The following is a 26,383-nucleotide window of genomic DNA, read 5'->3' as shown; positions in this document are numbered from 1 at the left end:
AATTTCCCTTTTTTGCAGTTATTTTTCATAAGGAGGTCAAATATTACACGAATCGTATAGAGCGTATTCTAAGGATTGGCTAACGTCGACGGAAAGATCATAAGTACATATTCGACGAGAAAGGCACCACCACCACTAAGGTGGATTAATCTGTTTTTTTTTTTAAGTTTTACTTACAGAACAATGATAAAAAAAGAGTTCGACTCAAAGAATGAATTTGTTTTCTTGGTATTAAAGAAAAAAAAAACAGTGACAAAAAAGTGCCCGCTCCATTTTTCCCGACATTCCTGGAGCTGGCACACCTTATTCAAAAGTTTAGATATTGTGTATTGATTTGGATTGACTTTTGTGTCCTGCTTATGAAGGAGAATCCTTGCGTTTTTATGCAGAAAACTATGTGAAAATTGTATCGCATTTTTTCCAAAAAATGCAATATTTCATACACCTTAAAACTCACACTAGTTGAAGAGTATTGTTTTGTTCTTTGCTGTGCATGCATCGCTCCTGTAAGGGGTGAGTATGGCAGCATAATCGATCGCGTTCGCTATTGTCTCGTGTGAAAATCAAAACAATAGATGCGCGGGTGTTAAATGTTCAGTATTGTGTTGTTCTTTACAGAGAAGAACATTAATCAAGACAATTAGATGATCGGCATTGTACCACAAAAACCCCACAACAATTGGTGAGATCTTTCCAATATTATTTATTTGTAAATAATTTTACTTCAGTACATTTACTTTATAACTGCATATAAGTTGAAAATTCGCTATTTTCAACATCCTTTCATCTATTGGAAGATGCTTCAGTTCTGGGCTCTTTCTAAGTTGATGAAGGGATTTATAAATGCTTGCAAGGACTTGGCCAGGTGTGTGGAGCTGAGTGAATCTATGACATTGCAATAGTAGCGACATCAGCAATGTCAATGGAAATATTCAGCTTTGAAACTCCATCCAAGATTTGTGCAAGTATTCATGCTATGCTATGCTTAAAACTCACACTAGTTGAAAGATGATTGGAACCTTCAAAAAATGTCAAGAAAGGGAACTTTTATCAAAGAATAAGATTGATTTTGAAAAAAGTTTTACTTGGCAAGCGATTTAAGGTACTGTGCAAAACATTACGGAAAGACTCAAGCGCAAAGCTCGAGACGACGGATATAATAAGTTTTGCCTTACTCGTACACCAAAGTGTACTGAAAGACTATACATATGTTCACTCAAAGAAAAAACGAATTTTCGATAGAAGGCTCGGAGAGTCGAGTCTGTAGAAAATGTTCTCTCACTTTTAAGGCACTTCATTACCCGTTTTAACAGATTATGGCTAGAATCGAACCGCATTGGTTGCTTTTGAAAATGGCGCGGATCTATCATGCGACAAATCAAGTTGCGCTGAACTTTGTTAACTTCAGCATGGTTGCCGATTGTCGGCAAAAAATTCAAAAGGCATTTTAGGTTCTAAAACCATGCAATATTCTTTATTTAACCAACGAACCTAAACTCAAAATGACTGACAACTCTCAGATCATTTTGACAGATGTAATATGTGCATGAAAAGAACGGCAACAAGACCGATAAAATAGAGTATATGATCCGATATGATCCGTCGTTTTCGTGTATTTGCGTGGTCTGTTGTAACCGTTCTAAAACTCGCACGAGGGTTTGGTAAACCTGGTGGCTTAAGCGCCACTCTCGTAGGAGAGACCACCAGTCTCCAGTTTGCTGCCCGACTTTGCTAATACAAGTTCCTCAGGGCTTTCGAACGGTCGTTTGACTAAAAAAACACCGAAAACTCTTCGAATCTACATTCACGCCAACTTCTTAGCTTCTAATCCCAACCCCTTTTTAAGAAAGAACCCAACAACGACTTAAGCTCATCCAACCGCAAACGCAATACCGAATTTGAAAAGTGGAAAACGGGCAAACAACAGACTGGTGGTCTCTCCTACGAGAGTGGCGCTTAAGTCACCAGGTTTACCAAACCCTCGTGCGAGTTTTAGAACGGTTACACTGTTAAAATGAACTGAGAAGTGTCGAACATGTTCATGGCTAGCATTGTTGGTATAATTGGAACCACTAAGTTATCGCAGCGCCACCACAGGTGCAGTGGAGGGTATTGGAACTATTTCTGTAAAACCAAGTATAGCCAAATTTTGAGAACTCCAGTAGATTGGGTTAGTGGTCGCAGTACCGACCACTTTTGGTGAGTACCGGTATTTCGGTACTGGGGTTGACAGTACCGGTAGTACCGGTAAAATACCGGTACTGAGAAATTTTCCACTAAAATGAAGAATAATCTATTTTGCACAGAAAATCTTCAATTTCAGGAAAATGTTAATCCCGGTTTTCAGGGATGCCATTGAAGCTAACCAAAAAATACCTAATTAAACAACAAACATCAAATAAAAATGATAGAAAGAAATGAGTTGTATGAAACTGCTTTTGGAGCTTTTGTGTAGCTTCTACGCAGTTCCACAGGCAGTACCTTGATCAGTCTAAAATGAAACAGGAACATCCTTTGATGTACCAAATTCAGATAGACAGCTACAAGGTGAAGACAGAAGAAGATTTAACTATTTTTTCCTTGATGATGCTTTCAATGGATTTTAAAAACTGAAGAAATAACAAGAAACCCTAATCTAACAAGTTTTATTTTCAGCTAATAAATCCATTTGCAGAAACGTTTTGCATATATAAAACGTTTGTTTGTCAAACTTGGTTTGGGGCTGTCCATAAACCACGTGGTCATGAGGGGGGGGGGGGGGGGGGGGTTCGGCCAATGACCATTTTGTATGGACAAAAAAAAAATGTATGGACTAATGACCACGGGGGGGGGGGGGGAGGTTGAAAAGTCCCAAAAAAATGACCACGTGGTTTATGGACAGCCCCTTTTAAATAAATGTTTTCGTTTATTCCCGACTAGAAAATTATATCAAGTTTGTAACATATTGTGTTATGATATTATAAAAATTTTCAATAACTGATTATGTTATTAACTAGATGAAGGATGATGTTAAAATTACTAAAAGAGCTCTGGTGTAATCAAGAAAATAACTTATTGTATTATGAACAGATCTAAATTATAACAAAACGTGATATCAATCTGAGCTTCACAATAACAAGTTTCTATTATAATTTGATACAACTTTGTAACAATGCTATCTCAATGCCAATGCCAAAGAATCGAAACATAAGTATATTACAATGAGTTATGATCAGATTTTATAACATAATGTGATATAATTGTGTTATAATAGTTATGTACACCAAATGTTTCTGATAGAAGTATAACATAATAAGGCATGGTACACAAATTACGTAACGCTAAAATCAGCGATTTCAGACTCCCCCCTCCCCCATGTAACGCTTTTTGTACGAAAACCAAAAATATTTTGTATGGCTCGTAAGCTAGACTCCCCCCCTCCCCCTATAGCGTTACGTTATTTGTGTACGATGCCTATGTTATAAATATCAGGATTAATTAAAAAGATGTTACATTTTTGTTATAAACTTCTAGTCGGGTTTCCATTGCATATCGGCTATACTAATGACCGGATTAAAAAAGAAAAAAAATGACCGGAAAATGACCAACATTTCGGAAGAGATTTCACGGTACCGAAAGTACCGGTACCAAGGCTCAGTCAGTACCGGTGTTTCGGTACCACAAATTGGTCGGTAATACCGGTATTTTCGGTACCGGTACCACCGGTACTACATCCCTAGATTGGGTTACGATCATACTACTTTTTGGAAGGTTGTAGTCTTCGATAAATTCATCACAAATTTATATTTGTGTAGTTGAAATATCATACGATATTTTGTGGTCCAATCAGAGCAGGACACGTTCTGCTTCAGGTTTTAATGTACTATATGGGAAGATTGGCTCCAAATATGACCTGTACGAAAGAAGTTTCATTCCTGTTGAGTCAGTGCTAGAGATCAGTCAGATCATTCCGAATAATTAAGTAGTGCTGTTAGCAAAGAAAATCGTTATACCCGTGTGTGCTTGAGATCATAGAATCTGTAAGTGAGTTAAGCTAATAAATAGTTCGGAAATTAACCAATTATAAATTCCTCTAGAGCTATTGAGAGAGTCGAACGTAACGACAGTGAGTTGGAGCGTGAAAGCGAACTTTGCATTACAAAAGTGAGTTCAGCATAAAACGAATGTTGTTAAAACAAAGACCTAAAATCATTTGTGCCTTAGAAACACGCAATTACGACTGGTTTGATGAATTTCGCTATCAAATCGAAAACTGCTAGGTGCTAGCCTAAGACCTTTTACTGAAGTTGCTCATTTTCGCCTGAAGATCCTTTTTTTTGTACCATCAGGCCTCTCCATTCATCAGCCGTCACCGAGACCACCCCGCCCAATCCGGCGACGCCATGTGGAATTTTGAGTAGCCCCTTAGAAGACCAACCCACGGCTAGACCCACGTGTTCCCATTGGCACATTAGCGACATCTTCGACAAACGAGCAGTTGAGACGGTTCTGTAAACCACACGCAGATTAGATCAATCCATTTATATAAAACGTGCACGTTCAGGGCCCTAGGTTCTAAAAATAGGAGAATAAACGAATGTTAACCTTGTGAACCTTTCTCCTACGATTTACGTTAGGAAAACAGTGAAAGAATTTCAGTTTTTATCAGGTTTCGGATAATTTTTGGTCCGGTTCAATTTGGGTAAATTTGCCAGACTTTTAGGTAGTTCTTACCTGCCCTGCCCTAAGTGGAACTAGTCGGGTACGGGATTCGAACACGCCCTTTCGCAGTACGATTCGACGTACAGGCGCTTAAGCGGAGGGGTTTTCAAAAGGGTAGTTCGTTGAGGAACTTGCTGGTTTTGCGGAAATAGTTCAAGACATTAGACTGTAAAAATAGCTACGGATTAGTATGCTTATCCGCTGCTCTTCACCATTTCCGCCAACTGCAATCCGTCCGGAACAATGGTTATGTGTTGACGCTAAAGTTCAAATTCAGTAAATGAACAAAATCTCATTGAAATTAAATAGAATCGGATCAACAATAGACTTTTGTTTCGTGTTTTGGACTGGAAATGCTGAATCATAATAGTTATTTATGTAACGAGTACAGTCATTGCACAATTATGGGTCACACACAATTATTAGTCACTTTTCACTACTAATACTAATACTAATACTAATACTAATACTAATTAATTGCAAGCTTTTGTTAGTCATTATCATTTTTCGTACATAAGTTGATTTGTTTTGTGTCATTATACGTATCGCACACGGGGTTATACGTCAAAACATACATATTTTCGATACTTTTTTGTTCGGCACACAACCATATGTCAAAGTAACGCTGCGATTGTAAATATCGTAAAGTGCGTGCGCTGCTTTCGTAAGCTCTGTAACAGCGTGCTTCGTTGATTTTCAAGTGCAAAATGGTATCGTCACCAGAACAAAGGTATAATTAGCGTTCTAAATGTAGAAATTCATGTGACTGCAGCTAATTAAAGCTTATTTCTGGCAAAATTTAAGTGACTCATTATTGTGCCATGGAACACCGAAAATCACACAATTATGGGTCACTTTATGTGCAGCATAATATTGACAGTTCTGCGTACATGGGCATTGCATACTTTTAGGCGTTTATCGGTGGTTGTGTTAAAGGTTTTGTCCCAATTTTGAAAAAAAAATGGTTCCAAATCTTGAAAACACGTTTCGTTAAGACGTTTGAGACCAGTTTAAGATTTTACTTTAATTGATCTATCGAGAATAAGTGATCAATCAGTGAAAAAATAGACAAAACATTATTGTTGAGCCAATTCCTCTTGAGTGACCCATAATAGGCAACAAATTGACCCATAATTGTTACACAGCCAATTTTGACCCATTATTGTGGTTTTCATTATTCATCAACATTTTAGTAATTTTCACCGTCTAAAGTGAATTTTACAAGCAAACTTTCAGTTTCAGGAGTTTCAGTGAAGAGAATACAAAATAAAAATAATGAAAGTGTTATTTTGGTATGTAAAACTATACATATTATGAAACGATTGTTCCTTGAGTGACCCATAATTGTGCAATGAGTGTAGCAAAAAGTTGATTGTTCCAGCACGAGTCGTGAGAAAGTCGAGTTTTGCTACGAGTTTCATACAACATTTTTTGCAACTCGGCACTATTATACGAATCAAAATAAAATCTACTTTGGCGACTACTTTTACCCGCAGCCAAAGATACACGCGAGATAGTCGCCTAAGAAAACAGACCTGTTTTCAAATTTTTTATCATAGCGCTCTTTGATAATTCTTGAAAAAAGGTCGCCACATGGTCACGTTATGTGATGACTGTTGCGACAGCACGTGGTCTTTGCACTGCGATTGAATTTCCATCATCATTGAAGGCCTTGGAAAGTATTCGCCATAATTGTCTTTTACGTGCAACGCACAACATAAAATTTTATTTTATACTTGCCGTTTCGGTAAGGTTACGGCCTACTTTTCCGTACGATACCAAACAATTGCATTATGGTTCATAATGCAACTCATTTCGGTTGCATTATGAATCATAATGCAATTGTTTGATTGACAACCTCAGTCTGACCTCAGTTTCCACGGCTAGAGCTTGAAAAACTGTGACGGTTATAGCACGGCATGCTTGATCCAAATTTTGTGTCTAGTATCCCGGGTAGAGCTTAATGGCAAAAGAATGGCAAATTTTACCATTAAAACAGAATGTTTGAATGACAAAATGTGTTATTTGTTTGTTTGAAATAAGAGTTAAAATAACAAAAATAATAACAAAATTTTGGTAGCAGAAAAACTTAAAAATAACTTATTTTGCCATTGTAATAACAAAGTAATGGTAAAGCATGCGGATAAAATTGAAGAACAAAATAAGTTATTATTGAGATATTGATAACAAAATAAGACCCAAATTAACTGTTATCCGTGAATAACAAAATATGACATTCTTGAGTTATTGATAACAGAATAAGAACAAATTTAGCTGTTTATGTGGCGATCAAAATAATGGTAGGTTTAGTTGTTCAAATTTAAATCGAATTATTCAATTTTAAAATAATGGTTGATTCAGTTATTATTTCAAAGTAGCAGAAGAAAGGTAAAATGAGCAATTTCTTTTTTTTTTCTTCAATAAAATTTAAGTTCATCAATCAATGTAAAAACAGTTTTATTTTGTGGAAATTAAAAACTCAAAGCGAAACGAACTTAAAATCAAATTCACTTTGATGAACGTAGCCACCGTTGCCCCGCGATCCACTCTGGCTTCTCCTATTTAGGAACGTTTGCGCAGCGTAGGGTTGTTAGGGTAGATAGATACGTCGTTTTACAAATTATACTCTTTAATTGTTTGAGTTCTATATTAACATAAATTGATGTGCATCAAATAGAATCCATTGCGAATCAAACACACAGCTGAGAATCCGGATTTGTTTACTTTTGCGAGATACGTCAAATTGAAAAGTTATGCTTGAAATATACAATATAATAGTTAATGCTATATTAAGAGTAAAATATGTTATGGGGCCTAATGTTTATGAATAATTTCTCACAGTATCAAAATAATGGCAAATTTAGCTAGGAATGTAAATTATGTTATTGTTTTGATATTTTATACAATTCATCATAAAAGGTGCTAAATTGCAAGTTTTACCATGATAGTAATTTTTGTTATTGATGTGTTATTTAGCATTATTCATGAATAACATATCAATGACAAGATTTGCTATGATTGTATATTTTGCTATTGATTTGTCATTTTAAGTTTTTCATAATAACAGAAGAATGGCAAAACGAGATATGATGGCAAAACCAGTTATTATTTTGTCCTTTGTTTGCCATTAGCCTCTACCCGGGATGATAGAGCACGTGGTCGTTCCCATTCAACTACCGCGAAGCACGATGATGTTGTTGGAAACGATCATATTCTAATGAGTTTTTTCTTTCATTGCAAAAAAATTTGTATGCAACTCGTTGCAAAACTCGATTTTTACAGCACTCGTCGTTTTTATTCAACTCGACAAGCCTCGTTGAAAAAATGTACATCTCGTGCTGTAAAAATCATCATTTTGCAACTCGTTACATAAATAACTATTATGCAATGATTTTTTGCAATTTCTCATCGTAATAGGCTATTTTACCTCACGCAAATCTGCCAGGAAAAGGCCTACTTTCCCACACCAAATTAGCAGTGCGGTAATGGTTTATTACCGCACTGATTTGCGTTGTTTGCGTTGCGTAATAAACTATTACAGCACTGTTTTCAGTTTTGATCATCTTCTTGATGCTTTCTGGACGCAGTTTTGAAAAATTGTGACAACTGCACAGTATAACCTGCTGTGATCAGACTTTATTAAACATGGCTTGGCTATGAACATCAGTGGCAGTTTGATGAAAAAGTTTTAAATAAAAAGAAAATCGGGTTAAGTACGGTTCCTTTGAATTCCACTAGGAATTTGCATCCTTTGACAGATACGTATTTCGACCTCAACTGTAAGGTCGTCTTCAGTGTCTTGTACTTGACTCGACTAACAAGCCCAGGTTAATCATCATCGAAAAAGTTTTGTTAAAAACTATCCTCAAGCGGTAATTTATGAAATTGCAAAAAACGTTGGACGCAACTCGGTGCAGAACTCGATTTTCACACCACTCGTCGTAATTATCCAACTCGGCAAGCCTCGTTGGATAAATGTACGACTCGTGCTGTAAAAATCTTCATTCTGCACCTTGTTGCGTAAACTACTATTTCATTATACAACTCATTTGAGTTGCATAATGCACTCATTTCAGTTGCATAATGAACCAGTACGTAAAAGTGGGTCATCATAATGCTGAAATTGGTAGTAAAAAAAAATAGTAGTTTACGCAACAAGGTGCAGAATGACGATTTTTACAGCACGAGTCGTACATTTATCCAACGAGGCTTGCCGAGTTGGATAATTACGACGAGTGCTGTAAAAATCGAGTTCTGCATCGAGTTGCGTACAACGTTTTTTGCAAGTTCATAAATTACCGCTTGAGGATAGTTTTTACAAAACTTTTTCATCAAACTGTATACTGATGCTCATAGCCATGTTGGAGAAAATCTGATCATAGCAGGTTATACTGTGCAGTTGTCACAATTTTTCAAAAATGCGTCCAGAAAGCATCAATAAGTTGACCAAAACTGAAAACAGTGCTGTAATGGTTCATTACGCAACGCAAATCAGTGCTGTAATGAACCATTACTGCACTGTTAATTTGGTGTGGGAAAGTAGGCCTTTTCCTGTCAGATTTGCGTGAGTTAAAACAGCCTATTACGATGTGAAATTGCAAAAAAGAAATTGCAGTACTGAATTGCATGGAAGTAAGTTTAAGTTTTTGGGGCATAATATTTCCGAACTGTTTTGCAAAATCCACAGTCAAAATTTCACCCCTCATCACTCTACAACGGATGATGCTGGGGATGCCATGTCCCGTTGGTTGTAATACACACAGGTACAAAGTTGCGCGCTCCAAGCCAGGGCGGGAGCTGGCACAGGGAATAACCATTTGTTTTAATTTATGAAGAACCTCCAGGTTACATCCAGGTTCATATACGTGTACATACGTACGACGCGTATGTTGTTGTTGTTTGGTTCTGCAGTAGTGCTGCGTGCGCAAGTGACTGAATTGGAATTGGAGTTGTCGTTGTTTGGGGGCGAAAAAGTGAACTGAACGAACATGGACGGTCGACCAGAAGTTAAAGTAGACCCACGGGAGTACACAGAAGTTTTTTTTTACGACGGTAATGGTCCCGCGTAAGGTGTGAATTTGTGACGATAATTTGGCTGGTGGTACGTCATCCAGAAACAGCACGCGTACGAATTGGAGAAAAATCTAGTTCCGAATTAACGGGTTCCGTGTTGTGTATGTGACCGAAAGAAGAATATGAAGAATTGTTCCCGTGAAAATGTGTACCGATGATTCCGTTTTCTTCCGTTTGCAAAAGTTAATCATTACGGAGTCCCTGATTGTGCTAGATTTCCATAGTGTAAATTCTTTTTCTCGAGATTTATTCGTAATGTAATCGGCAGTTCAGGTGCTATCCGCGTACAAAATGTGGATGTGTCGTGTGTTTCGCTGCACAATGTGCAATCAATTGGCGGATGGTGGAGAGAAACGAAGATCATTTTGGAGAGTTTGAGTTTTGTGTATTGTTGATACGATCACGCAAAACTGTCACAGAAGTGTTTCGTGATTTAGGTTTCTTTAAATTAATAATACAGTTTTCATACAAAGCGCAGAGAAAGTTTGAATGAAGAACCCATGAGAAAAAAAATCCATCATCAAGTGAAAAAAAATATTGCGTTTCTGTACAGTACAGCTTGTTTCACGCTGTAAGGAAAAAGGATACCGGACGTTTGACTATTTGGTGAGATCTTTCTAATTTCTATGAGATGCCTAGATGCTGAAAGTGTAGGGCCCCTACACGTTTCACAGTTTATTCACTTAAAAGTTGATTTTCTTAGTACAACCGGGGAAGGGGTCTCAATATTTTGTCTCGTTTCAGAGAGCGAGCAATGGCGCTTAAACCTAGGCTTCCGAGCCAGGGCATAAGGGGAAAATCCTATGTCCCATCCCAGGACGAGGAACCCAGATGGAGTGACATTAACTTTCTTAGCAACGTCACTCCCAACGATTTTGCTTAGCTTCTATACCACTTATTATACGGAGCGGTTGGTACGAGATGTCCCCGTTCTATGGTTTTCATTTAATATTCAATGACGCTGCACAGTAGGCCTGGCCGCTTCAATGCTTGTAATGTATCACTGATTCACTGCAAGCATTGATAATGACAAGAAAAATGATAGAAGTAGTCGATTCAATCATTTTCCAGGATTCTTCCAAGTGATGGCTGTGTATGTGTAGACTAGACTAGACTAGACTAGACTAGACGACGGTAATGGTCCCGCGTAAAAAAAACCGCGTAAAAAAAACCGCGTTGTTTCAAGACCCGTCGTAAAAAAAACCGCGTTATTTCAAGACCCGTCGTAAAAAAAACCGCGTTATTTCAAAAAACGTCGTAAAAAAAGTCAAGTCACGTTAAATGTGGTGCTGACTATTTTACGCGTGTTTTTGAAAAAACGCGGATTTTTTTTACGACGGGTCTTGAAATAACGCGGTTTTTTTTTACGACGGGTCTTGAAATAACGCGGTTTTTTTTTAGGACGGACCGCGTAAAAAAAACCGCGTAAAAAAAAACCGCGTAAAAAAAACTGCGTAAAAAAAAACTTCAGTGTAATCCTTTCGTCGGTCGCGGCCGGTTCGGTAGGAAATGGGAACAAATGGGCTCCAAGCGGAATGGAATGTTGTGGCGCAAAGGGTTTAAATTGGAAACTGTGTTATGGTGACATCTACAGTAAATACAGTGAATAATTGATTGCTTGTTTGGCGTGTAGCGTGGAATGGGATGAGTGTTGTTTATTGATCATACTAAATTTTGTTCTTTTCTTGCTTCTTTACAGGTATGACAATTTGCAGTTAACGACACTTTTTGTGCATGAGATTGGGTAAGATGAATTTACATATTGAATAAAATTGAGTTGAAACTTACCTTGATCTAAGGTGTCGAATTTCACGACTGACTGCTATCAAGATTAACACGCGAATAGCAAAACAGTCGTAAATCACCCAAAGTTTGTTGCCACCAACAAACAAACAATCATTCAACTCGCTCGCAAACTTCTACCGAAAGATTACTCGTTAATGTCAGGTTCACACCCATCAAAAACGTTATGATCGACCTCGAGTGAAAGAATATAATATGTGGATGAAATTCCGGTTGCACCGGCTTGTCATTACCAGCACCGCCCCGCCAAGAACGTGGTCTGATTGAAGGTTGCGCGTGATAGGCGCCCGGCGGCATCTAGTTTGCCATTTTTATGTGACGCGTCCGTCGAAAGGTGATCCAGTTGATGGGAGCGAAACTAATTTCGCATTTTATGGAAGTAGATTTCTGCCTCCGGTTTTATTGGACCAGGCTGGTTTTATGGTGTTGTTGGCTCGATGTGCTGAAATCTTTCGCCCAGAAGCGTGGCTTCGAATTGAAACTTAAGGTTGTTGAAGAATCCAAGTTCAGATTGTGGTCTGTTTCCGAAACAGAGGGAAAACTTGAGCGCGCGAATGATCGTGTTTGTGCAATCGTTTTAACGACTTGGTGATAAAGAGATAATTCGTACTCTGAGAAGAAGATAATTAAGTGTCCAGGAAAGTCTAGCTGCTTCCAACTAATTATGAGGGTTGTTTCCGAAGCAGCATTCCATGGTTCTAAAGCCGTTGATAATTGCTTTATAACTTAAGAACTTTAGTGCTGTTGCAACCATATAAAATTATTTGTAGACTTGATATTGGAAAAAGTTGAAGTGATAATTTGAAGAATATTTCCTATGCGCGTGTTGAGTCTCCAATATTTCTGTAATTCGTTCATGCTCCTCTCCAAACGAACAGTACACACACAATTATTCATTGCCACGAAGACGAAAAACTACCAAATCGAACCATGTCCGGGTGAAAGAACTCAATCTTCTTTGCTTCTCCATTTACTTATAGCTCTAGGAGTCTAGGTAATCTTCCAACACAGGGAACGAACTCGTCGATGGAGCAGGAAATTCGATCAGGTGAATTATGGCATCGCATGAATTTCCGCGCAAGCAACTGAGATGTATTGACCATTAGCATGCTTTTCCCGTCCGCCCTCGAACCGGTTTCGAAACCAATCCGATTGGTTATGCATCGGTTGTATCGAATTTGGTGCGAGAGATTATTTGATTTAATTTATTTTTTATCTCCATGTGTTGGCAGCAATGCATCACGTTAATTATGTGTCGCCTGTCACGTGGGTACAAACTAGAGTGGGTCAACGTTGTATGGAGAAAATTTAAATTTGATCGTATCAACCCGGAACAAAGCTTTTTCAATCTGTATTGTCATCCAAAATAACTGTGCAAAATTTGGAAGCGATTGGTTGCGTCCCCGTATTCCGCATTGCGAATGAAATTTGTATGGAAGTTAGTATGGGAAAGTGTACTTTTTTGCATTTTATTCATAAGTTGAATTCTTTTGTCTAAAACCATGTAACTAATGACGTTAAAGTATAGCTTAGGATATGCCGGAAAACTTTGCCGAAGACCGCAAAGTGATCCGACGCTTGTAAAAAAGTTATTCGTTTGGTAACTTAGGCCAAAAATTGAGATTGTATTATTGATGTTATTCCTTTACATGTTAAATACTAAGCATCACCGGGCAATCTGTAGGTTATACCTTTTATCACAAGTTTCGGATCACTTTGCGGTCTTCGGCAAAGTTTTTTGGCATATCCTTCAACGTCATTAATTAGATCGTTTTGGAAAAAAATTTCAATTTAGGAGAAAAATGCAAAAAAGCACGTTTTCCCATACTAAATTCCATACAAATTTCTATCGCAATGCGGAATACGGGGACGCATCCAATCGCTCCCAAATTTTGCACAGTTGTTTTGGACGCCAAAGGGAATCGAAAAAACTTTGTTCCAAAAATCGACTTTGTTGACCCAGTCTAGTACAAACAGATCCCATTCATTTTCCAATTGTTTGTGTTCAGGTTCAGGCGGTGACTTCCGGATGACTCGAGTGATGACGTTGACGACCCTGTCTGTGTAATGACATTTTCTGCTGCAGTAAACCGCATTCAGAGGCCTTTCGCTTCGTTACATTCTGATAAAACATTGATTAATGTGGCTATCATTCAGCTGAAACATGGGGCGGCACGATTTTTTTTAACCCAAGCGAACCGAAAGTGCACAATAATAATTACGCCAACGGTGCACAAATAAACCGCGAAACAATAATCAGTGCATCATGCCAATCGGCAGCGGAATTCGAGTTTTTTTTATTGCGTTTACAAAAGTCATGAAAAATTGAACAATAAAATGATACAAATAAAAAAGGGCTTTCACATGTCATTGAGTGGCGAGCATTGCATTGATTGGTGTTGCACGGGTGCATGGCGAAGCCGTGAACCAATTCCATTAGCTTCGTTGATTTCATGAAAAGATAATGCAGACCCTGAAAACCACATAAAGGGAATTATTTTATTCATGTAATATTAATCGATATGTAGCGATATCACTTATATTTTCGCAGAGAAAAAAGAATTCTCACCCATTTGAACACTTATAATTTAAAGATAATGCTGTTGGATATCGACAGTAAGCCCAACTAACAATTGCAAGTCACAAACAAGCAAGCTTGCTGAATTGTTGGTCGATAATGGTAATGATAGCCGAACAAAAATTGTGCTCTACACATCACTGTTTAAATGATTTTTCAATTGGAAAAGTAGTCAACGTTTGGCTTTCTTCATCGGTATTGACAATGATAAATGTTGACACTTTTTAAAAATTTAATGAGAATTTTATTTGACAAGCACTAGTTCCTTTACTAAACAGATGCAAGGGAACGAGCGATTGTCTGGCGTTGCTTTCTACAGAAATTAAACTGGCTCACGCTCATAAAGAGCAAACAGGCTCAGTATTTTTGGATATTAAAGGGCTTTTGATGCAGTTTGCGTTGATGTCCTTTCAGACAAACTCCACGTGGGCTTTCTCCGATTTTAAACTACTGTTTGTACAACTTGTTGTCTAAGAAGCACATGTTTTTTTCTCTCATGGGAACTCGGAAACTTCACGAATTAGTTACATGGGTCTCCCCCAGGGCTCATGCCCCCTCAAGCCCCTTCTTTACAATTTTTACGTCAGAGATATCGAAGAATGTCTCGAGGAAAATTGCACGCTACGACAGCTTGCGCATGACGCCGTGGTTTATATCACCGGACCAGAAGCGGAAGATCTGCAAGGACCATTGCAAGATACTCTGGACAATTTGTCTGCTTGGGCTGTAAAGCTGAATTTTCTCTGGAGAAAACTGAGTTAGTCTTCTTTTCTAGGAAGTGTGATCTGGCCTATCTAGAGCTTCAATTTTTGGGTAAGGAACTCACTCAAGCTCTGTCGCAGCTATCTAGGGGTCTGGTTCGACTCTAAAGGCACCTGGGGAAAGCACATTAATTATCTGTACCAGAAGTGCCAACAACGAATCAACTTCATGCGTACACTCACCGGAACACGGAGGGGAGCCCACCCGGAAGATCTGATAAAGCTTTATCGTACAACGATACTGCCGGTTGTCGAATAGGGTAGCTTTTGCTTTCAGTCCGCCGCGAAAACACATATCCTGAAGCTAGAGCGTATCCAGAATCGTTGTCTTCGGATCGCGTTAGGGTGTATGAACTCTATGCACACAATGAGTTTGGAGGTATTAGCTACAGTACTCCCTTTATCAGATCGTTTCGTGGAATTCTCGTTAAAATTCCTCATCCGCTGTGAGGTGCTGAATCCATTGGTAGGGTATTGGTTCCCTTATTAAGCATGTGGCTCCCATTTTCATCCCACGAAAAACAAAGGATTGAAGCGCTGTTTGTTTTGTTACTTATTTTTGTATTTTTTGTTAGAAGTGAGCACCCATGAAAACAAAAAGAACGGAGTCAATCGGTGCCGTAATCGCTTGTTTTCGAATAGGATGAAAATGGGAGCATGAGATTACTGATGGCACACATACCCTAATTGAAAGCTTTGAGAAGTTGATCGAACGAATTCATCATACAAAATTTATGACAATGTACTACTCGTACATGACTCTGGAGGTTCACCCTTCTTTGAATGTTCTCAACCGCGGTTGCTTCCCAGACTTTTTCAATTCCACTATAGGTTTTGATCTGACCATGATGCATGAAATCCGTGGAATACCACATCCGCTCCGATCGGAGCACATTCCAAGATTTTTTGCAAGCTAGTTGAGTCGTATCAGTTGCGACAGAAAGTTTTTCACTGACGGGTCAAAAACCAATGATTCCACTTAGATTTGGTGTATTTAATGAGCTTCATAGCGCCGCCCACAAACTTCAAAGTCCTTGCTCAGTGTATGTTGCAGCATTGGCGGCTCAGAGCGAATTGCCTTTCTTCCCTCTGATCAATAGTTACTTCATTTTCACGGATAGCCTCAGTTCAATTGAGGCTATTCGCTCAATGAGGTCGGGAAAGCACTCCACGTATTTCCTAAACGAAATACGATCATTTCTGAGTGCTCTATTGAATCAAACTTATAATAGGGTAAGTGTACCAATTATGGCTATAGTACCAAATATTCGCCATAGTCAATTTTCACACTTTAACGATGTAAATCAACAAGAAAAAAATTGTGAACAACAGATCACGTTCACAAAAGAAAGTCGCACTCATTCAAACTCCACATTTTCCTCAAATCATAGAAATAAATCATTTTCCTTAAAATTTCGGCTTCCTTGCACCCTTTTTCGCCATAGTGTACCAATAATGGCTAACCCCTTAAGGAATGCATGCAAATAGTGCGAAAAGGAACCGAAGTTAAAAATGTAACCACAACTGGTACAGGGTTCCTATCATTGGCACACGCTGAAATCAATACTAAAAGTAGTTTTGGCTCCGTTTCTATATTTTTCCTGTAAAGTATTGAAAGTAAGCTGTCTTTTAACTTATTGATGACATTCTTTGGCCTTCTCGTTATTTTTGTATAAATAGCTTCCTTAGGTAGTGCCATAATTGGTACACGCACCCTATCACCTTGGTTTGAGTCCCTTCGCATTGCTCGATCCTGGGTAACGAGCAAGCGGACTCACTCGCCAAGGTGGGCGTTATGGAAGGCGATATTTGTGACATTCATATAGCCTTCAATGATTTTTTTTCGATTGCTAGTCAGCATGCCTTGGTCAGTTAACAACAACAATGGGATGCAGGAGAGTTGGGCAATTCTGCCACAGGTATCGAAGACGTCATGGTTCAAGGGGTTGGACATAGGTCGAGATTGTATCAAGATAATGTGTCGACTTATGTCCAATAACTACTCTCTGGGTTCGCATTTCTATCAATTAGGGCTCACAGATAGCAATCTCTATAGCTGTGGTGCAGGCTATCAAGATATCAACCATGTTGTGTGGGAATGCCCCAAACACGGTATTGCCAGATCCGATTTCTGAGCATCCCTCAGGGCCCGAGGAAAACCAGAAAAGGAAGACATTAGAGATGTGTTGGGTAGACTTGATCTTGAGTACATGAAGCTTGTGTACGACTTTCTAAAAGAAGCTGATGTCTTTGTTGGATACCCCCGTCCTGTTGTTCCACTTGTTCACCTCGTGTCTTTGTTTGATACCCCAGTCTTGTTCCTGCGCTTGTCCACCTCGTATCCCTTCGAAAATCGTCTGTTTGTATCGTTACAGGTTGTTTGTCCACTCTACGGTTGACCAACAGCAATACGCCACACCATGCTGTAATGTGTCATCGAAAAGCCCCCATTACCCTATCCTTTCCTCACATATTTTTGTTCTCTGTAACCTCAACCAAACCGCGAGTTTTACGGTTCCCCAAAACTAACATAGTTTAAGTAAAAAACATGAAATTGTAAAAAAAATAACTGAATTCGGCTCCGTTATGCTTGGTGGCGCATGAGCCTTAAATAAACGTTTAAGTAAAAAAAAAAAGAAACATTACATTTATGTGTCCACTTTAAGAATGACAAATCGACAGGTGTTCATTTTTGTTTTGAAAATTTTCTGAAAAATTTCCCTATACTTTAAACTCTTTACCCTATAGGTTTAAACCTCTTTTTATGAAACCACTATTTATTTATGATCCCTTTTCAGAATCTATGACAAAACGCCGAAAGACATAAGGTCGAATGTACAAAAGGTCGAAAAGGACAAAAGGTTGAATAGGCAAAATAAAAATTGGAAGACAAGAAAAAGTGATCAGATTTATTTGATACGACAATGAAATTTCCGATAAAAATAATAGAACCAGTGATACCAACATAATTCAACAACTTAAAAAACATTATTGAAAGATAGGAAAGTGTCTACTAAACCTTGTACATACGATCAACGATCAAACGATCAAATCTGACCACTCATGTCAATGGTTGCTCCTCCGTGATTGATCTGAGCTGGTATCAATTGCACTGAGATCCAAATGAATAAGGGCTGGGACACTTCACTTATTCTCAAAGTGCAATTTAAGCAGCTCATACATTTTGGATCAATAGCGGCGCCGGCCACGTCCTTATAGTCAGCTGGGAAGAAAAAGGAATGTTAGAGTGTGCTGGTTGTTGCTACTAAAGGCCAAGATCACCTCTGCATCCCCACAACCAGGACGGATTGGGGTGTTTGTTAGACAGAAAGGATGGGAGATCTGGGAGTCACCGTTGGGTCGGTGATGCGATCCATGGATAGGGGGTTATTTATAGTTCGTAAGATGATAGATTGTGTGGTGAATAAGGTGAATAAGGTCAAGCGGCACAGCACGCTTTGGCTGCATAACTTGTAGGCAGGGGCGTTTAATTTCGTTTCAATGATACACTTTCATGCAACATTTGAATGAGTCACTTTATCTATTTGACACACTATACGAGTCTTTCTTTTCTATTTGAAAAACGTTCTCATTCATCGTAGCACTCGGTAGTCTCTCTTCGGGGTGGCGTTGCTTGTGCTTCAATCGGCAGAACAGTAGTGCCTCACTTTTGCGCGTCAGTCTCTCAATGGTTACGGGCGCCGATTAATTGGATTTAAGCGGTCGAACTTGTGTTCCTTTTTCATAAAACATAATGATCATTATATTGGCGTGCACCACTATTTGAAAAATTGTTTAAAATAGTGTTTTTAGCACATTGACATTTTTCAATGACCCACAATTGAAACGAAAATCCAAAGTGCTTCACTTCAATTTTCAAACACACTAGTTTTAGTAGCAATAATGAACGAGCGTGTTGCAGTGTGAGTTATGAAGCATCGCAGCAGTCCCGTCGCATGGGAAACGATTTGCTACAGCTTTCGTACGTCATGTTTTCCTTTCGAAATTGCACGTCCCTGCTTGTAGGCACTGCGCTGTGTGTGGAAATTGGATGGGAGGGAAACGACTTTTATTTCAATTCGTTTCTGGTTCTAGCGATGACTATGAACATATGAATATACATGAGTTGTATATGCAGAGAAGAGAGAGAGAGAGAAAGTGGATAGAAAGATACAAAGTAGGATGAAAGGGACGGGCCAGGTATTGAACCCATGACCTTCTGCATACGAATCAGAAGCGGTAACCACTAGACCACCAGTCCCGTCTATCTACTAAACCTTGTATATAGTAGCTTAAATGCTACTATGCTAAGTGTAGAATAACGATGAATCATAGATTAAAATATTGCCATTTGAAACCCCAATCATTATAGCGATTTAATAAAGCCAAACAGTCTATGAATTAGAGAAGGACAAATCTCCGGGTATTGTATGAGCACACAAAACCTAAACAGTGTTATTCGCAGCAACTACCTATCAATCCAAGAGGGGATAATCACTAAGCATATGTAATCAATGATTTTTTTTCTGCAGTGTAGTTGGAAAGAACAGCTATTGAATAAAAGAAGGCAAAATTTCTGATTGAAAAATAAGTATGTACCTTAAAAGTCAATAATTATTTCAGTAACAAAACTTACAAACTCGTGTTCAAAAGAAACGCTCAAAAATTTAGATGGCAATATAGTTACCACTGCCTGTTTGGGGTGCGTTTCTTCCCAAGACAGCGACAAACAGCCAGAAAAGAGTTTTGAAGTGAAAAAACCCTAATTAATCCACCTAGCGGTGATGATGCCTTTCTCGTGCTTTAAAATATCCTTGCAACAAAACTCAAGCGACGTGTTGATGACATTGACATAAATACAAAATGGAAACTGCTTGCTAAATCTACTCAATATGGATACATTTTGTATTAGCAGAACATCCAATATTCAGAAAATATAAGACAACGATCCAAAATTCAAACCAAACAAGTGTTATGAAGCCGTAAAATTTCGGTCATCATTTTTTGACTCCGGATATCTACCCCAACTAAACTAAGCGCCATCTTAAACATTGAGACACCATCTTGGATGTTCTGGTATTCATTTTTGGATTCTGCACCTAAAATTACATAAAATAGTCACCGTAATGAATTTTGGCATATCGTTTATGGTTTTCTGGTTACCAGTTTTGGACGAAGACCGGCATTCTTCCCCATTCAAACTATAATCATATTGCAGACCTTGTGAAACAGCGCACAGCTTGGGTTTTCTGATTACAAATTTTGAATTCTGGACATATTTCCATACAAAATATGCCCATAATGCAAGAATTTAAAATCCTTTCAAATAGGCGCTAACTTGAATACTGGACCATTATCTTGGATTTTGGACCGCTATCTTGGATACTCTGGTGGACTCCGAACATATTTCCCATACCAAATACACTTATTTTACATAGTTTTAGAGCTCAAAGTTCATTAAAACAGCCGCTATCTTCTGTTGACGCGATCAAATTCTTATATTTCCATTCAACGTTGACCCATCCTGCTATAAATTTATACCTTAGGAATCTGGAATGGTACGATTTGATGAGATCGCTTTAGATTTGTCAATATTTTGTTCTCTTTCATATATGAGAACTTAGACCTATTCGTCACTGTTGTTCATACCTAATGTTTATCAGGCCATTAAACAAAGCCACGATTTAATTTTTCACATGAACATTGGTTCTGCTACACAACAGCAGGTCTGTAATGTGATCTAAGGCTATTTTCTTGCTAACCGTTCATTAGATTATCAAAAAATCTGCGATCTGATGTGTCGTATGTATGGGTTTGGTTCATTTTTATATTTGGTAATTTCCGGTGGTATACCCGGATCTGATTCCATGACACTACCGGTTGTCCCAATTATGGTCTGAGATTATTTTATTGCTAATTCTTCACCTTCACCTAATCACCGCGATTTGATTTATCGCATGTATGGGTTTGATTCACTTTTACTTCTAATCACTTTCGAAGCCACAGCTGAACCCGCAACACTACCGGGAATCTAATGTGGTCTGACCCTATTTTTCCATCAGGTTGTCGATAAGTCGTGATCAGTCTTGTTAGAGATCACAATCATTTGAACCTTTCGTCGATATTGGGCCTCCTTTGTCTCCGACATTTGCAACATAAGCAATCAAACTACTGTTCGAAACAAAAATGTCAAACGAATGCACTTCACGACGATAGCGGCTTCATGAGACGGTTCGGCTTTTGTTATTCCTGTCTTCTTCCATAATAAGAGCTATATTGCCCATCTATGTGTCGCATTCAATGCAACATGCAAGAATAAACTAATATTAACATTCATAATCGGAATTGGCTGAAAATCTATGCGTAAAGTTAGAATTAGACAAATGTCATCGTATCAGATGACATTAATTTGGCCCTTTCTTATGTTTATTGATCTTCGTTCTACTGCTCGTGTTGTGTGTAAGAGGTAACGGTAGCGCACGAATGTAACAAAGCAAGCTGACACACGACTGCGGTAGCGAAATGAAGGTAGTAAAAAGTGTCGAATGTCGTCAAGACTGGTCGTGATTTGATGTACCGCATCCATGGGTTTGGTTGAATTTTACATTTTACTACCCGGATCTGATTCCGGGTAACTACCGGCTGAACCAAATATGGTCTGACACTATTGTCTTGTTAACTGTTCATCGGTTAACCAAAAACGTTGCAAATTGAAGGTGTCACATGCAGGGTTTGACAATTTCGACGGGACTCTCAGAACCAATTCCGGAACACTACCAGTTGTCTCTAGTGTGATCTAAGGCTATTTTCTGGCTAACTGTTCATCAGGTTATCGATTTGATGTGTCACATGCCTGCATTTGGTTTACTTTTATATTTGGCCTCTTCCGGCCACTCAAAACCGATTCCGAAACTCTTGCTGGCCTGGTTGCATTAGGTAATCTAAAAAGCCGCTATTTGATGTGACGCATGCACGGGTTTGTTTCTCTTTCAGATTTGACCACTTCGCCGGGAACCCCAGAACCGGTTCTGGAACACTGGTTCAGATATGGTCTGAGATGATTTTCCTGCTCATTGTCCATCAGGTAATCGAAAATGCCGTGATTTGATGTGTTGCATGTATGGGTTTGGTTCAATTGTATATTTGGCCACTTCCAGCGGGACGCCTAGAACCGATTCCGGAACACTACCGGTTCAGATATGGTCTGAGAATGTTTTCCTGTTCATTGTCCATCAGGTCATCGAAAATGCCGTGGTTTGATGTGTCGCATGCATGGGTTTGGTTCAATTGTATTTTTGGCCACTTCCAGTGGAACGCCTAGAACCGGTTCCGGAACACTACCGGTTCAGATATGGTCTGAGATGATTTTCCTGCTCATTGTCCATCGGGTCATCGAAAATGCCGTTGTTTGATGTGTCGCATGCATGGGTTTGGTTCAATTGTATATTTGGCCACTTCCAGTGGAACGCCTAGAACCGGTTCCGGAACACTACCGGTTCAGATATGGTCTGAGATGATTTTCCTGCTCATTGTCCATCGGGTCATCGAAAATGCCGTGGTTTGATGTGTCGCATGCATGGGTTTGGTTCAATTGTATATTTGGCCACTTCCGGCGGGACACCCGGAAACGGTTCCGGAACACTATCGGTTCAGATATGGTCTGAGACTATTTTTCTGCTTACCGCTCATCAGGTTATCGAAAATGCCATGGTTTGATGTGTCGCATGCATAGGTTTGATGCGTTTTCATATCTGGTCCCTTCCTGGGGTACCGTTCCGGAACACCTAAATGGCCATAACTCTGGGACGGCTGGACCGATCCGAACCATTTTCAATAGGAAACAATGGGACCAGAAACCCCGCCGAATGAACCGTCGGTCGTTAAAATCGGTTGAGGTTTACTGCCAAAAAGTGATGTGAGTTTATTTGTACACACACACACACACATACACACATACATACACACATACATACACACATACAGACATCATCTAAATTCGTCGAGCTGAGTTGATTGGTATATGTGACTCGACACTCCGAGCCTTCTATCAAAAAGTCATTTTTGGAGTGAACATATAGCCTTTCCAGTACACTTGTGTACGAGAAAGGCAAAAAGACTAAACCCATAATATTTCTTAGAATATTAACTAAATCATCGGTTTTACAGCAAGTTTGAGCTTATTTTCAGTAGACAGTCAAATTTTGTCATTTCCCAGTCGACAAACATGTCCGAAATTGTGATTAAAGCTTACTTCAGGACCAAAAAAAAATACAGCGTTGTTAGTAATCCCAGGTTTAAGGGAACTGAAAAAGATTTACAATATAACTTGTTATACTGCAGAAAAAATAAAAATTGTAGGTGGCAATATAGTTCCTACTGTCTTAAAGCGTTAAACAGGGAGAATTCTTTGCTAAACCGAAAAATCTGTATTTAACCACTACTATCCACCGTTAGCCACGACTAGTCACTGCGCGGTTAGTGACAAAATAGCAACGGATTTTTTCCGGTTAGCAGGTTCCCTCTGCCTTTAAGGGGATCTCAGGGAGTTTCCAGAGTTTCTGCTTAAACCAGAGAGTATCAGGAAATCCCAGGGGTGTTTAAGGGTGTCTCAGGAGTCGCGAGGCACTAGTGAATCATTTTTTTTTTAATTGTGCCAATGCCAATAAGGGGCTCGTGTTCGACATTTCAGCCAATTCGTTTGCCAATTTCAAAAGTTACAGTGCTGGTAAGCTAAATTTGATGCTGTACAAAATTCAATTGCGCACATTCTACTGTTTCATTGCTACACCCAAAAGTATTGCACCGATATACATGTTGCAGATGAAATGATGACATTTCAATAAGTTTCTATGCCAAATTTGAGCATTTTTTGTGTATTCATTGCAGAGTTACAGCCATATTTTGGTGTCCCGATTATTGTCGATACAGGCTTTATGTTATACATATGCTTATGGTACAGACTATCCGATGAAATTAAACCAAAAATAACAAGCTTAACAGATCTTTTTGTTTTTAATGTGTCCTACTTATCGTTAGATACATGTTTTTAAATCGAATAAATAAAGCAATTCAAATGTCAAATAATCCCCAAATAAGCGGCAGATCCAACCAGTTTACCACGCAAACAAACAAGCCAACAGGATAAATATTTAAATAATTCATATTCGCTTGTCCCGAACCCCGATGGAAAACATCAAACATGCAAATGTATATTTACGACGCCAGTCATCACCGGTGACATCAAACGCACACCGATGATGGCGGCGGCGATGTCAAAAGTCCGAAAGGACACATTTTCCGGGTCACCTCTCGTTGTTTTTGGGTGCCAGCCACCCGAACCCTTTTGCTCTTTGACGACCTGTTGTTGCCATCACGCAAAACAGTAATGCCCTGTTATCATCCCACATTTATGCAAACTATTTCGGTGTCGCCGCCATCCCTACCAACCGACCACCTAGCCTCCGAAAAACAAATCGGGCTCGTTATCCTGTTCACCCGACTACGACGACGAAAGCTATCACTGAACCGGAAAAGGATGTTTGTGATGCGTCACATCACATGTGCTGAAACAGAAACAGAAAGCCAAACTCATATATGTATGTACCGAACCCACACTGAAACCGGTCATCGTCAGTCATAGCCAGTTGGCGTGCCTATTATTTATGGTGGTTTGATTTGCATACAGAAACAGAATGATTTTGCCGAACTAAAATAAGCCCGATTTGCGAGTGGTGAAACACGAATTCAAGTGAACACATACAGTGTATCAAACAATTGTCCGTACAGCAATTTTTTGGTCAAAGTAATTTTTCATTTAAATGATTATAACTTTTTTATACGTCAATCAAAAATGCTGATATTTTGACCAATTATAACCCATATATGAAAGCTCCATTGGTTAAATTTTGAGCGAAATCGAATAAGTTTTCTGAAAGTTATAGAACTTTTTGTAAAACTGATAAAATGTTTGAATACATTTTTAAAACATTATATCTCAATATGTACTTGATGAAACTTTTTCAATATTTTTCGTGTTACAGCTTATATCTAAGGCTTTCATATGCAACTTCGTTCAAGGTTTTATATTCACTACAAAAAATATGAAAAATCTGTATATGTTCAGAGTGTCATTTGGAAATTTATGATATTTTGATCAATAGAAGTGCCAAGTGTTTTCAACTTTTTTAAACTCTCTTAATGATACATTTTTATACAGGACCTATTAAACTACATATGAAGAGTAGGTCCTATGGATTTTTCGTTCAGTTAATGCACTTTAAATGGTGGAAAACGTTTGGCAGATTATATGTGCAAAATATGGTAAATTTTAAAACATCGTCAACTACATACGCCCATTTTTCATATTTTTTGTAGTGAATATAAAACCCCAAACATGGCTGCCTATGAAAGCCTTAGGTTATGTAACACAAAAAAAAAATGAAAAAAAATCATCGAGTACATATTGAGATATAATGTTTTAAAAATGCGTTTAAAAATCTTATAAGTTTTACTAAAAGTTCTGTAACTTTCAGAAAACTTATTCGATCTCGCTCAAAATTTTACTAATAGAGCTTCAATATATGTTTCATGATTGGTCAAAATTTCAGCGTTTTTGATTGACGCATTAAAAAGTTATTAACATTTGAATGAAAAATTATTATGACAAAAAATTTGCTGTACGGACAATTGTTTGATACACTGTACATCGCGATTTTGGTTGATTTCCTAGAAAATTGTAAAAAGAATACAATATTTTGAATTTTTTAGTTCAATATTGGGAATAGAAGTACCTAATAGAGGATTATTAGGAAATGGAAATATGCTATGAGGACTAGACTTCAATTTGAAAATTCTTAGAAGAGTATTCTTCAAGAACTTTATTCAGCTCTTTTTTAGCAAAAGTAATATGAATAATTTGCAATAGGTGCACGAAGCAGAGATAATGTTCCACATCCAAGTGACATGGCAACATTTTGGTAAGCCTAGGGCATTTTTCCAGAATCCTTCTCAGTGCCGTAAATATCTAGAGTGGGGTCACGGAACAAGAAGTTGCTGGATGATCTACACCGTCCGATGATGAGAGATACCAGAAAATTTAAATATAAATTTTGGGGCAACCATAACCTCGCCAGCGCAGCATTTTCTTTTTTACAAGTCATTCTTCATGTTAAACACAATAGAGTGAAGGATAAAAGAATGAGCGAGTGCCCTTATGTGATTTTGTTGTAGAAGTATTTTATGCAACCTATTATCATTGCATGAACAATTTGAAGATCCACTATAACTTATTTATAATAAAATGTGGAATCGATTTTTTTTTAAATTGATAAAAATATTGAAGGTGAATCCTTGATGGTACTCTAGAGGAGTTACTAGATGATTTCCATGAAAACTTTGTTTCTGGAATATAGGCTATGAGTTGAAGAAGGGTCTAAGCCTCTATGCTCACCCTAATTAAAAAAACAGG

The 26,383-nt window shown here is 38.4% G+C and overlaps 1 protein-coding gene across 1 annotated transcript in view; it reads left to right on the top strand.

Moving 5' to 3' along the window:
• The window catches only part of LOC109623359 (frizzled), a 212,597-nt gene extending 187,926 nt beyond the window's left edge, over positions 1 to 24,671 (top strand). Inside the window, exon 5 of the mRNA XM_062842917.1 lies at positions 11,474 to 24,671. Within this exon, the coding sequence (XP_062698901.1) occupies positions 11,474 to 11,493 (20 nt within the window). The 3' untranslated portion in view covers positions 11,494 to 24,671. The remainder of the gene's footprint in view (positions 1 to 11,473) is intronic.
• Positions 24,672 to 26,383: the final 1,712 nt, after the last annotated feature.

This window comes from Aedes albopictus, chromosome 3 (genome assembly GCF_035046485.1).
Source record: "Aedes albopictus strain Foshan chromosome 3, AalbF5, whole genome shotgun sequence".
In the NCBI taxonomy this organism is placed as follows: Eukaryota; Metazoa; Arthropoda; class Insecta; order Diptera; family Culicidae; genus Aedes; species Aedes albopictus.
This window is presented reverse-complemented; position numbering and strand designations above follow the sequence as displayed.